The sequence below is a fragment of the Apis cerana genome, linkage group LG6 (assembly GCF_029169275.1).
Source record: "Apis cerana isolate GH-2021 linkage group LG6, AcerK_1.0, whole genome shotgun sequence".
NCBI classification, from domain to species: Eukaryota; Metazoa; Arthropoda; class Insecta; order Hymenoptera; family Apidae; genus Apis; species Apis cerana.
The window spans coordinates 12,987,297-12,998,594 of record NC_083857.1 but is presented as its reverse complement, the minus strand read 5'-3'; the positions used below and the strand labels follow the sequence as shown (position 1 = coordinate 12,998,594).

The following is an 11,298-nucleotide window of genomic DNA, read 5'->3' as shown; positions in this document are numbered from 1 at the left end:
AAATTGATGATATATACCCATAAGAATCAATTGAAAGGATCGAATGAAGAAGAAAGATATCTTCGATTGTAAATCCAGGGATGGACAAGATTTTTTTCCTGCATGAACCAACTTTTATTTATTATATGTTTCAATTGTTTGTTTATTCGGTTCAACAATAGTATTCAATTATTTAACAATAATGTGAATATTTCTAATCCATTTTTACAAATTATTAATAATTATGAAATGTATTTTACATGTGTACTTATTATTTTATAATAGTTGTTATTGCGAAAAATTAGAAACGGTTAGAAGTGTTTATATTATAATAAAGAAGAGTGAGGAACAATCAAATATTTAAAATATATTTGTTTTTGTCTCTATTTTACTCTGATTCAATTAATTATTATTCAGAGATTTGGAATTGTTTGCAAAGCAATACATAGTAAAGCATTTAGCAATTAATATTTTGACGTAAATAAAAAATAATAAATATGTATTGTTTTAATTAATTTTTTTATTTTCTGTTTTATAATATATCTAAAAAAAATAATAGAAACAATTATTTCTTAGAACTATAAGATTTTATTAAGATTAATTTCTGATTATATTTTTGTGAATTTATATATATTATAAATTTAATTATCAAAATTGTAAATATAATATTTAATTATTGAAATTTAAAAAATAATAATGTACCGTTCAATAAAATTGATTGTACTTCAGTTAAGAAGAATGAATGGAACCACAAAATAGTTATAATCAAAAATAAGAGCAAAATCATATCCTTATATATACTATTCTTTAATATATATTCTAATAAATACCATTTCTTTATTACTGAATATATTATTACTTTTTCTTAAAGTGAATGCGAAGCAATAAAAAACAATTCCGTTTAATATATATTTTACATACATAAACGCGTGGAATTTAATTTTAACTTGGATAAATTTACTGCCACTTTCTGACAATCAATTGATTAACCTATACATTCCTCGAATCATTTCGAATTCTTGTAATCAGTAATAATTTTATTATTTAACAGCTTATCAAATAATAAATTTGTTTTTTTAAAATATAACTTTCATATAAATAGAACAAGATTTAAACAAATATAGGAATTAAATATATGAAATATGTAGATTTTAATATTTTATTATATAATTGAAAAAAATATTTTCAGAAAAAACTGTATTTGAAATTTTAAAAATGTTAAGATTTTAAGAAATTTAATTCCCTAGAATTAATAAAATAAAATAAATAATCACATCATTCTAATTTTTTAAAAATATTTCAAAACTTCCTAGAATTTTAAAAAAAAAAAAAAAATTTAAAAATTATATTTAATGTAATTTTAATCATTTATGTAGTAAATTAAACTTGAAATTAAAAAACTATACTAGCAAAAAATTATTTAATTAGTGTAAAAAAATATCATTCGAGAAATTGAATACAAATTTCAATGCATTAATAGCAGAAAAGTTGGCAATCGAAAACAACTAAGAAGAATAAAAGGAAAGAAAATTGATGTTATATAAACCTGTGAAACGGGCACGTATTTAACACGTAATTGTCGCATACAATTAGAGGAAACTATCAGGAAAAATATACGATAAGTTTATTGACCGATATCATATATATAAAGAATATTGTTGCTAGGAAATAAAAAAGTCAATGCGCTGATGTTTTAATTGAAAAATGAGAGGGCAATGCAGTTATAGTCAAAGCAAAAATAAAATAAAATTAATGTGCAATATCTAAGAAATTAGAATGATTAATCTAAGTAAATTCTTTTTTTTTTACATAAATTACTAAAGACAATATTCTAAAATTTAATTTTATCGTAAAGAAAACATAAGTGAATTGAAATCTATGATCGATTAGTTCTTTAATATCAGTAACAGTATGATTCTATATAATCGGACCATTTCAGATTTATTTCATTTTATCTGACAAAATTTAGAACGACTTTGAAACTTCTTACGGGTATTAACCTTCGTTACATAGAAAGTTGGTGACTTCGAGGAATTTAAGAAAGTTGTCTATATGAACTCTACTGTTTGTTTCATAAAAATTATCAAAAATGAAGAATGTAGGTTAGGGTAGAAATTGCATTCACAATTCGTAAACCGTCATTAATTGGTTTAATCTTTCTTTGTAAAATTAATTCAAATTTTAATTGTAATCTGTTTAAATTATAATGAAATTTCTCTTAATTAATTTAAAAAACTAAAAAAATTTATAATTCGTATAATAATAAAAGTTTTTTTGTATTTTAAGAAAATTAGAAATCCAATTTTCTTTCGATTCGTTATTATATCAATATAAATATAATAGCAATCGAATCTCTATGAATGAAACGATATCTAGATGCAATCCAATAAACTTTGTATTAATCATGATGATTATCCATATAATAATTTGTTTGTATAAGATAACGCAAATAAGATTCAAGATCTTCATTACACTTTAAAATTTTTAAATTTTGAATTCTAATTCTTAAAGTAATTCTTAATTCTTAATTCTTAATTTTTAAAATATGACAAATTCTTCCCAAAAATATATTTAATTTTTATCATAAAATCTATAAAATCTGTTCAATATCTTGATGTTTAATATCTTTGATATTGCTAATGTTATCAAACAGATTGCGGTTATCGTTTTTAAGACCTTTAACAAAGAAATCATCTTAGTATATACCATCCTTATTATCTGTGTATATAAATACAAATAATTAAATATTCTATATAATATATAAAAAAAGAAAGTAAGAATTAAAAATATAAATAGAAATATATTTAAAAAAATATATTTTAAAATTGTATAAAGAAACAGTTTTTGAGTGAACTTTCGATCCCAGAATTATTTTCACACATCAGAGTTTCATGGTAGTTGTAATACCTTATTAACGATACATATTTCGGTTATCTCGATGAGAAAGTTGAAAACGGGTCGATCTTTCATTGGTGAAGGCACGTTAATACGAGAGCAGGGGCCAGTTTATAAGAAAAGAATTCAATGTTTTTTCAATGTAAAACTTTATCTTTTCCACTTTATATTTTGTTATAGTTTATAAATGATTTTTTTTATTCCAATGTTAATATAATCTTATAAAAAATATATATATTCTATATATTATAAATATGTTTATATATATATATATACATATATATATGTATATATGTATAAAGATGAAATTATAAATGAGTAATATAAAATATTACTTAAGAATCTTTGTACATTATGCTAGACAACATTCATATATGTATATCTTCAAAGTTCAATGATTCATATGTAGCTATACACGACCTCGGAAAGAATCACGTCACTATGAATTAATTTTGTTTACATTTCTAGTATAGATATATGATATTATTAGCATATGATATTGTTAAATAACATATAAATAATTATATTGTAAAATGTAAATTTGTTCTTTTTTATCTTTTTTTCTTTTAATATTTTATTAATCAATTAAATTTTTACTTATTCATTAAAATTTATATATTCAAATTTTTTTTTATATTTTATATTTTATATTCAAATTTTTTTTTATAAAGATAGTGAAAATTAAATTTTGAAAAAATCATTGCATTATTTGATCATGTATCAATCTAGTTTCGAAAATAAAAAATATAATAATAAAAAAATAGATCATATTGATTTTGATAATAATGATAAGAAATATTGCTTTTTTCTAAAAGATTATCAAATATAGCAAAAAAAATTAATAATAAAAATTTATTAAAAAATAAACAAACAAATATTATACTTAAAAGAAATATCAATTGATTAATATTTTAATAAAATATAAAAAATAAAGCTATTTAAAATATCTAAAATAAATTTTTAAAGATAATTTTAATAAAAATAATTTTATATATATTTTCAATTATTGTATTTAAAATATAAATATGCCATTAAAAAATCAAATTTATAAAAAGAATATAATAAAAAAGCAAATTAATATTGCATCAAAAATATATTTTACATATAATACATATTCATATAAGCATAGTACGTATATCTATCTCTAATCATGTTGTTAATTTTCCTACATTATTTTCTCTAAACAAAATAAACATTCCATAAACATATTTAAAAATAATTTTTTCCACAAAATTTTGATTAAATAGATATTAAAAATCACAAAAAAATATTTGCAAATTTTTATACAAAATATTATTGTAAAGTTATAAATAATAAACTTTATAAATCAATTACATCAATCACATTAAGAAAACAAAAAATCTTGAGACAATTTGGAATAATTTAATATCCCCTAAATGCAATATAATACAAATATAATACATTATATTAGTTTGAATAAAATATTTTTACAAAATATATTTTTTCTGTAATAAAATAACATTAAATGCAAATAGGGCATAATTTGATCTCATTAAGATCATTTATTAAATTTTTTTATTAATCCATCACCAACCTATTTTAGATAAAATTTCTTTAGCTTCTTCAAATACTTTCTCTGGTAATTGCATACTATTTATTTTATATACTAAGCCTTCTTTTTCAAAATATTCAATTATAGGTAACGTATTAGAGATATAAGTTTCATGTCTTTTGACTAAAACTTCCTCATTATCATCAGATCTTCCACTACCCGCTGCACCACGATTTAAGCATCGCTGAGTACATACTTCTTTACTACATTGACAAAACAATACTCCTTTTATTACACATTTATTGGACATTGCCTATTGATAAAATAATATGTTAAAAATGTATATATAAAAAAGATAAACATTATATTAATATATTTTTTAAGAATATAATTTCTATTATTTTAACAATGTCAATATATAATGCTAAATTTATATATAAATTTATTGTTAATTTTATACCTCATTCCAACCATCAATATTATCTTGATTTCGTGGAAAACCATCAATCAAAAATCTTTTATGAGGACTATTGGTCATCTGCATCGCACGATCCAGAAGACTACAAGTAATTGCAACAGGTACAATTTTTCCATCTTTAATATAATTTTCAATGAGTTCTCCATATTTCGAATTGGAATTCATACGCTCCTCTCTTAATAGATCACCAGCTGATAAATGTACATAACCATATTTTTCATTAATGTTCCTGCACAGTGTACCTTTACCTGCACCAGGACCTCCCAAAATAAATAAAACTTCGAATTTCTGAATTTCAGACATTGTAAAAAATTGAAGTTTACTTAAAAATACCTTGAACATAAAATACAGATAACTAGTTATACTTAAATATTTAAGTTCTCGGAAGTACTTACTTATATACATATTTTGAATACAATTTCAAAACATTAAGGCGGGCTTTTCAAAAATATAATTTTATTAGAATTAAATTTTTAATAACTATTATTATATTATAATTATTTGAACATAGTTATTATTATATTCCATATAATAATTTTAAAATCATAGATATTTTAAAATATAGATATATTTAAAACTTAATTGATATATTGATATATTTTTTATAATTCTTTATATTTTATACATTTTGATAATTTAAAAATTTAATATGCACATTACTCGAAATACGAAATTTCATATGCAATATTTTTATAAAATAAACACTTTATAAAATGTTTTAAATATTTTAATAAACACTTTATAAAATAGAATAAAGTAAATAATCAATTTTTATAATAATCTTATTTTAATATATATTCATTTATATACTATATCATTTTTATATTATATATGTTATATACTTACTATTACTCAAATCAATATGTTCAATTAGAATCTGATTAAATTTGGCTTAAATCCTTTTTTATTTTTCAATTAAAATAATTAAAATGCTTTTTATTACTTATTTGTCATATTTCTTCTATTAATTATTGCGTATCGAAATATTATTAGCAAGTACGCATGCGCAACTATTATATAATGATTATAAATATATAAGTAATTCTACACTAAAGCATGATAAATTAATTTTTAGCATAGTTTAAGGAGTTCCTTACATAATGTAAAAAAATGTCAAAGGTTTGTTATGATGGCGCAGAGCTTGTAAATAATAATATTATTATTTTATATGTACGAATACTATTTTCAATAATGCATATTTATCATAATATAACTTGAATTAAAGGAAATTGAGGTTATATAAAAGATTATTATTATTTATAAATAACAAGAAATTGATGATGATGCGGTGGTATCAACAATTATTCAAATATGATAAATGTTTAAGATTTTATATGCAATTTAATAAAAAAAAATCTGTTATTCATTTGTGTTCTTCTAATGATACAATTCACACTATATCTTGCATCTACAACAAATATAATTATGAAAATGGTAAAATAGAGACGCAAGAGAAATTAAATAAATCCGAAACGAATAAAAGAAATAAAATAACAGAATTTGTTAAAATTGCAAATATTCAATTAAATCAAAAAACTACATTTTCTAAAAAATTAGTAGATAATTCTCCATCTTTAATACAACCATATTTAAGACTTATAAGACTAGATAAACCAATAGGTAAGATAAGAGTTAATTATGAATTATTATTATAATATGATGATGTTATAGATTTTTTCATTTAATAATTTTATATAACTATATATTTTTAAATTATAATTTAATTTTATATTATATTTAAATAAATGTATAATTCATTATTTTGTTATCATAAAATAAATGTAATTTGTTAATAGTTCAAATAATTAAAAATAATTTTTATATATAGGATCTTGGTTATTATTTTGGCCCTGTGGTTGGAGTATAGCTATGGCAGCAGCACCAGGTGCTCTACCAGATTTTCAACTTTTAAGTCTTTTTGGAATAGGAGCATTCGTTATGCGTGGAGCAGGATGTATTATAAATGATATGTGGGATCAAGATATTGATGGAATGGTAATATTGATTTTTGAATATTTTAATATAACATATTATAAAACAATTTTAATGTTAGGTAGCCAGAACAAAAGATAGACCATTGGTTACTAGAGAAATTTCACCTCTACAATCATTGATTTTCCTTGGAAGCCAATTAACTTTGGGATTGCTTATATTGTTGCAATTAAATCTTTATAGTATTATATTGGGAGCAAGTTCACTAGGTATTTTAAAAAAATGTTTAAAAAGTTTATACAAAACACTATTTCTTAATTTTAATAATTAATTGCTAAAACTGTTTTAATTTTGAAAATATTTTTATTTTAAATTATTATATAAAAGAACAATTAAAAATCATTAAATTTTTTGTTATAGTTTTAGTAATAATATATCCTGTTATGAAAAGAATAACATATTGGCCTCAATTAATTCTTGGAATGACTTTTAATTGGGGTGCACTTTTGGGTTGGTCTGCTGTGCAAGGATCGTGTAATTGGTCTGTATGCTTGCCACTTTATACTGCTGGAATTTGTTGGACGCTTTTATATGATACTATATATGCACATCAGGTAAATTTAAGTTTTTTTATTATATTATATTTATTATTTTGATTTTGATATCATGAATTTTTGAAAAAATATATTGCACATTAATTTCTTTATATAAATATATTGTATTTTTTAAATTTAATATTTTAATTTAATATTTGAACAAATTCATATTTTATAATAATATATGTTATGTATGTTCAAATATATATATTGTATTTAAATTAATATTCATTATTTTACTTTTTCTTTTTGAATTACAGGATAAAATGGATGATGTTATAATAGGTATAAAATCAACAGCTTTAAAATTTGGAGACAAAAGCAAAATTTATTTATCTGGATTTAGTACAGTCATGATAACAGGATTAATTGCATCAGGTATATTAGCTGCACAGACTTGGCCATATTACACAGCAGTAGGATTAGTTGGTACTCATCTTGTTAATCAGGTATGTCATAATTATCATATAATTTTTAAGTATCATATATTATAATTAAAAAAAAATTACATTAAGATTATTTTTATTTTATATTAATAACATTGTATTATTTATTTTAATTTTATTATTATTTTATTTATTTTAAATAAATAAAACTTATTTTTAAATAAAAAAAATTTATTTTATATATATGTTATAGATATAAAATTTTAATGAAATAATATTTATTATATTTTTAGATATATAGTTTGAACATCAACAATCCTGCAGATTGTGCCAAAAAATTCATCTCTAATCACAGGATAGGAATGATTCTTTTTACAGGAATTATTTTAGGAAATCTTATTAAAGTTTCTAAAAAAGATACCGATATTGTACAAGAATCAGAAAAGAAATCTATTCTCATTAAACAAGAATAACAATAGTTTCATTATATTATTATAAAAAAATTATTAAATATATACATTATAATTATATATATAGGTAATTCTATATATTAAACATAAACATGAGATAAATAACTGGCTGGTTCCAGTAAATTAAAAAATTAGTTTTAATTATATGTGTGCCATAAAACAATTTTAATTTTCACATTATAATTTTATTATAATATTTTAAATAGATAATACAGTTTCTTAAAATATTTAAATGAAAATAATTTTTATATAATACTATTTTAAATTTAAAAATTTAAAAATACACCAAAGATGACTATGCTGTAATTAGTAACTATTAAAGTTAGATATAAAATATTGATTATAGTAATAAATAAAAATACAAATAATGTTTCTTTTATGCATAATCCCAGATTTTTTTGGTAAAACTTATCTCAATATTTTATAAGTAAATAAGAAAAAATTACATAATAAACGTATGCTCATAAATGTTTTATTAAAAAATTATAATAAAAATACAAAATAATAGATTAATTATAGTTTTTTATTCAATACTATATAGATCAATTTAGCATTCTTAATATAAAATATATAATATAAAATATATAATATAAAACAAAATATCTATTTATAACAACTGAATAATATTTTTGCAAACGTATCAAATAGATATTAAAAAATATATTTTTATTTCTGTATCGAATAAAAACTAGTCCATAGTCATTTAGTATTTTTATTATTTTATAATAAAACATTTATAAGCCTATATAACATTTTTTTTTTATTTTTATTCATAGAATAGGTTAAAATGGTTTTACAAAAGAAAGCATAGATACTCCATATATAATATTTATTGCTATTTAAAATTTAGATAAAAAATATAATAAATAATTATAATATGTTTTTATATTATTAGATCAACTTACATTAGATAAAATAATTTGATCTTTATTACAATGTGTTTGAGTTTCCTTATTTATAATTTTTAAATCATTATTCAATAAAGTCTTTGTTGTACACACTTGTGATATTTCCAAATGATTCATAGTAACTTTTTGTTCTAATATTTTTAAATTATATTGTTCCTGAGTTAACAAAGATTCTTTTATTTTGTCTAAAAGTTTTATATTTGGCAATATTATAGCTATGTAGCCTCCTTTATGTGGAGGTTCCAATAAAAGTTTAGGATTTTCTATTAATGCTTCATTTACCTCTACTAATTTTCCAATTATACAACATTTAATAATGTATGTCTTTTCATTTGAACAAGTAATTATACAAATATTGGAATTCATTTGTAAAGGTTGAGCACCATGTTTACTTTTACCAGAAACTTTATTCAAGACTCTATCTAGTTTATTACTAACTTTAAAATTTACTTTTGTTATATATTTATCACCTTGAAAAATAGTATGACTTGGTGCAAGAGTAAGCATACAAATACGATTACTATGTATTAAAATACAAATGTCATCTGCAGGACTTTGTACATTTAATTTATAATAAGCAGTAAAATATCGATCTGTAACTGTAGGAAATAATCCATGATATTTTATTCCTTCTAACATATCTGTAACATCATAATCCGGAGGAAATGGAAATAAAGTATCATCATCATCTTTATTTGATAATGTACTTTCTTCATTATCTTCATTATCTGTTAACTCTTCTTTTTCCTGATATTCAGAATTTTTATCTATGTAATTTTTGTCTTTTAAAACACAAAATGAATCATTTTTTATATTATTAGATTTAGTTTTTTTTTTAACTGGTTCACTATTATCTGAATCAATATTCATTATTAAAATAATTAACTTTGCTGAAGATAAATTTTTAATATTATAAAAACTTTAATTATTTATTAAAATTAAAATTATTTCATAAACATTTATATTAAAAATTAATCTAAAAAAAATTTTGTATATTTATTTTATTGTTTCCTTGAACAATTATTGTATTTTCCCAATTTTTTCACTAAAAATAAAATATAATTATAAAAATATAAAATTAACATATAATTATAATTAAATATTTTTTTATATAAATTTATAAAAAATAAAAAATTCAAATCATTAAAAATTTAATTATTTAATAAAACTTACATTTCTATTTTATGAAATAAATTATTTTTTGAAATAATTATATAGCCGTAGAAAAAAATTTTAAATTATATTCACATTTATCTAATACACGTGTAATGAACATAACCATTTTTCACATTCTGTTATTTGAAACTCATTTTTATGAAATGTTTATCATGAACTGTAATTATTAAATGAATTTATATTTGTAATATAAGTATTATAACATAACTTTTAACTTCAAAATATTAAACATATTATATACAACAAAACTTGTAAGTTTTAATTTTAAAATATTAAACATATCATATATAATAAGTAATTATTTTTATAATATATTATCGATAGATAATTATAAAAATTTATATTATAAATAATATTTTTCAAAATAATCTTATGAATATTTAACACGATTCATAAAATTTTATCTAAAAATTTCAAATTTAATTTTCAATGAACTTACAGTATAATAATAGTTATAAAATTATTTAGAAGTAAACAACATCACGTGATCCAAATTTAGATAATTAGAATTAGCTTTACAATTTCGGAATATAAAATATGGAGTTTTTTCCTCATAATAATTTATTTACACGTTATTGTACGTTATCTACAAATATAAATAATGCAATAATAAATAAAAATTGCTTTTAAGATAAAAATTTATAAATACAATTTTCATGAAAAAATCGGTCTAACGAAAGCTGATTCAATATACCTTATATCTAAAGCATTTAATTAAATATTTAAATATCTAAAATATCTAAAATATTTAAAATAGATAAAATGATTATTTTTTAGCAATAATTAAATTTATATTTAATTTTTTAAATAACAACTATCACATATAATTTCTTAGAAGTAATTAATTTTTTATTACTCAAATAGATAAGTGAAATTTAAACATAGTATATTATAATATTAATAAATTAGCAGTCAAAATGAAAAAGGACAAAAAGAATATAAAGAATTCTTTTTCATTGATCATC

At 19.5% G+C, this 11,298-nt stretch overlaps 3 protein-coding genes across 6 annotated transcripts; 1 reads left to right on the top strand and 2 right to left on the bottom strand.

Annotated features, from left to right (window-relative positions):
- Positions 1 to 3,948: 3,948 nt before the first annotated feature.
- LOC108001048 (UMP-CMP kinase) lies at positions 3,949 to 5,870 on the bottom strand. Of its 3 annotated transcripts, none has more exons than XM_017061863.3 (3): positions 5,712 to 5,870; positions 4,848 to 5,198; positions 3,949 to 4,700 (listed from the first exon to the last, which is right to left on the bottom strand). In XM_017061863.3, the coding sequence occupies exons 2-3, from the start codon at positions 5,166 to 5,168 to the stop codon at positions 4,422 to 4,424; spliced, it is 600 nt and encodes a 199-aa protein (XP_016917352.1). In that variant the 5' UTR covers positions 5,169 to 5,198; positions 5,712 to 5,870; the 3' UTR covers positions 3,949 to 4,421. The 3 variants fall into 3 exon arrangements, with proteins under 3 accessions (XP_016917352.1, XP_028524122.1, XP_016917351.2); XM_028668321.1 differs by lacking the exon at positions 5,712 to 5,870 and adding an exon at positions 5,261 to 5,292 and having other exon boundaries at positions 4,848 to 5,125; XM_017061862.3 differs by having other exon boundaries at positions 4,848 to 5,868.
- A 7-nt stretch (positions 5,871 to 5,877) lies between these two features.
- On the top strand, positions 5,878 to 8,617 carry LOC108001047 (4-hydroxybenzoate polyprenyltransferase, mitochondrial). Of its 2 annotated transcripts, XM_017061861.3 has the most exons (7): positions 5,888 to 5,984; positions 6,091 to 6,485; positions 6,694 to 6,860; positions 6,919 to 7,066; positions 7,218 to 7,411; positions 7,654 to 7,842; positions 8,073 to 8,617. In XM_017061861.3, the coding sequence occupies exons 2-7, from the start codon at positions 6,143 to 6,145 to the stop codon at positions 8,250 to 8,252; spliced, it is 1,221 nt and encodes a 406-aa protein (XP_016917350.1). In that variant the 5' UTR covers positions 5,888 to 5,984; positions 6,091 to 6,142; the 3' UTR covers positions 8,253 to 8,617. The 2 variants fall into 2 exon arrangements, with proteins under 2 accessions (XP_061932418.1, XP_016917350.1); XM_062076434.1 differs by having other exon boundaries at positions 5,878 to 6,485.
- Positions 8,618 to 9,061: 444 nt separating this feature from the next.
- LOC114577942 (protein Abitram) lies at positions 9,062 to 11,013 on the bottom strand. The gene is made up of 3 exons (XM_062076435.1): positions 10,773 to 11,013; positions 10,331 to 10,490; positions 9,062 to 10,202 (listed from the first exon to the last, which is right to left on the bottom strand). Exon 3 carries the CDS (start codon positions 10,025 to 10,027, stop codon positions 9,146 to 9,148), a length of 882 nt encoding a protein of 293 aa, XP_061932419.1. The 5' UTR covers positions 10,028 to 10,202; positions 10,331 to 10,490; positions 10,773 to 11,013; the 3' UTR covers positions 9,062 to 9,145.
- Between the last annotated feature and the right edge of the window lie 285 nt (positions 11,014 to 11,298).

Coding starts and splice junctions, on each gene's coding strand:
- LOC108001048 (XM_017061862.3), bottom strand. CDS start 5,270: ATGTATATAAGTAAGTACTTCCGAGAACTTAAATATTTAAGTATAACT. Junction 4,701..4,847: donor ATATTGATGGTTGGAATGAG/GTATAAAATTAA, acceptor TTTTATCAATAG/GCAATGTCCAATAAATGTGT.
- LOC108001047 (XM_062076434.1), top strand. CDS start 6,143: ATGATGATGCGGTGGTATCAACAATTATTCAAATATGATAAATGTTTA. Junction 7,067..7,217: donor ATTGGGAGCAAGTTCACTAG/GTATTTTAAAAA, acceptor TTTTTGTTATAG/TTTTAGTAATAATATATCCT. Junction 7,843..8,072: donor GTACTCATCTTGTTAATCAG/GTATGTCATAAT, acceptor TTATATTTTTAG/ATATATAGTTTGAACATCAA.
- LOC114577942 (XM_062076435.1), bottom strand. CDS start 10,027: ATGAATATTGATTCAGATAATAGTGAACCAGTTAAAAAAAAAACTAAA.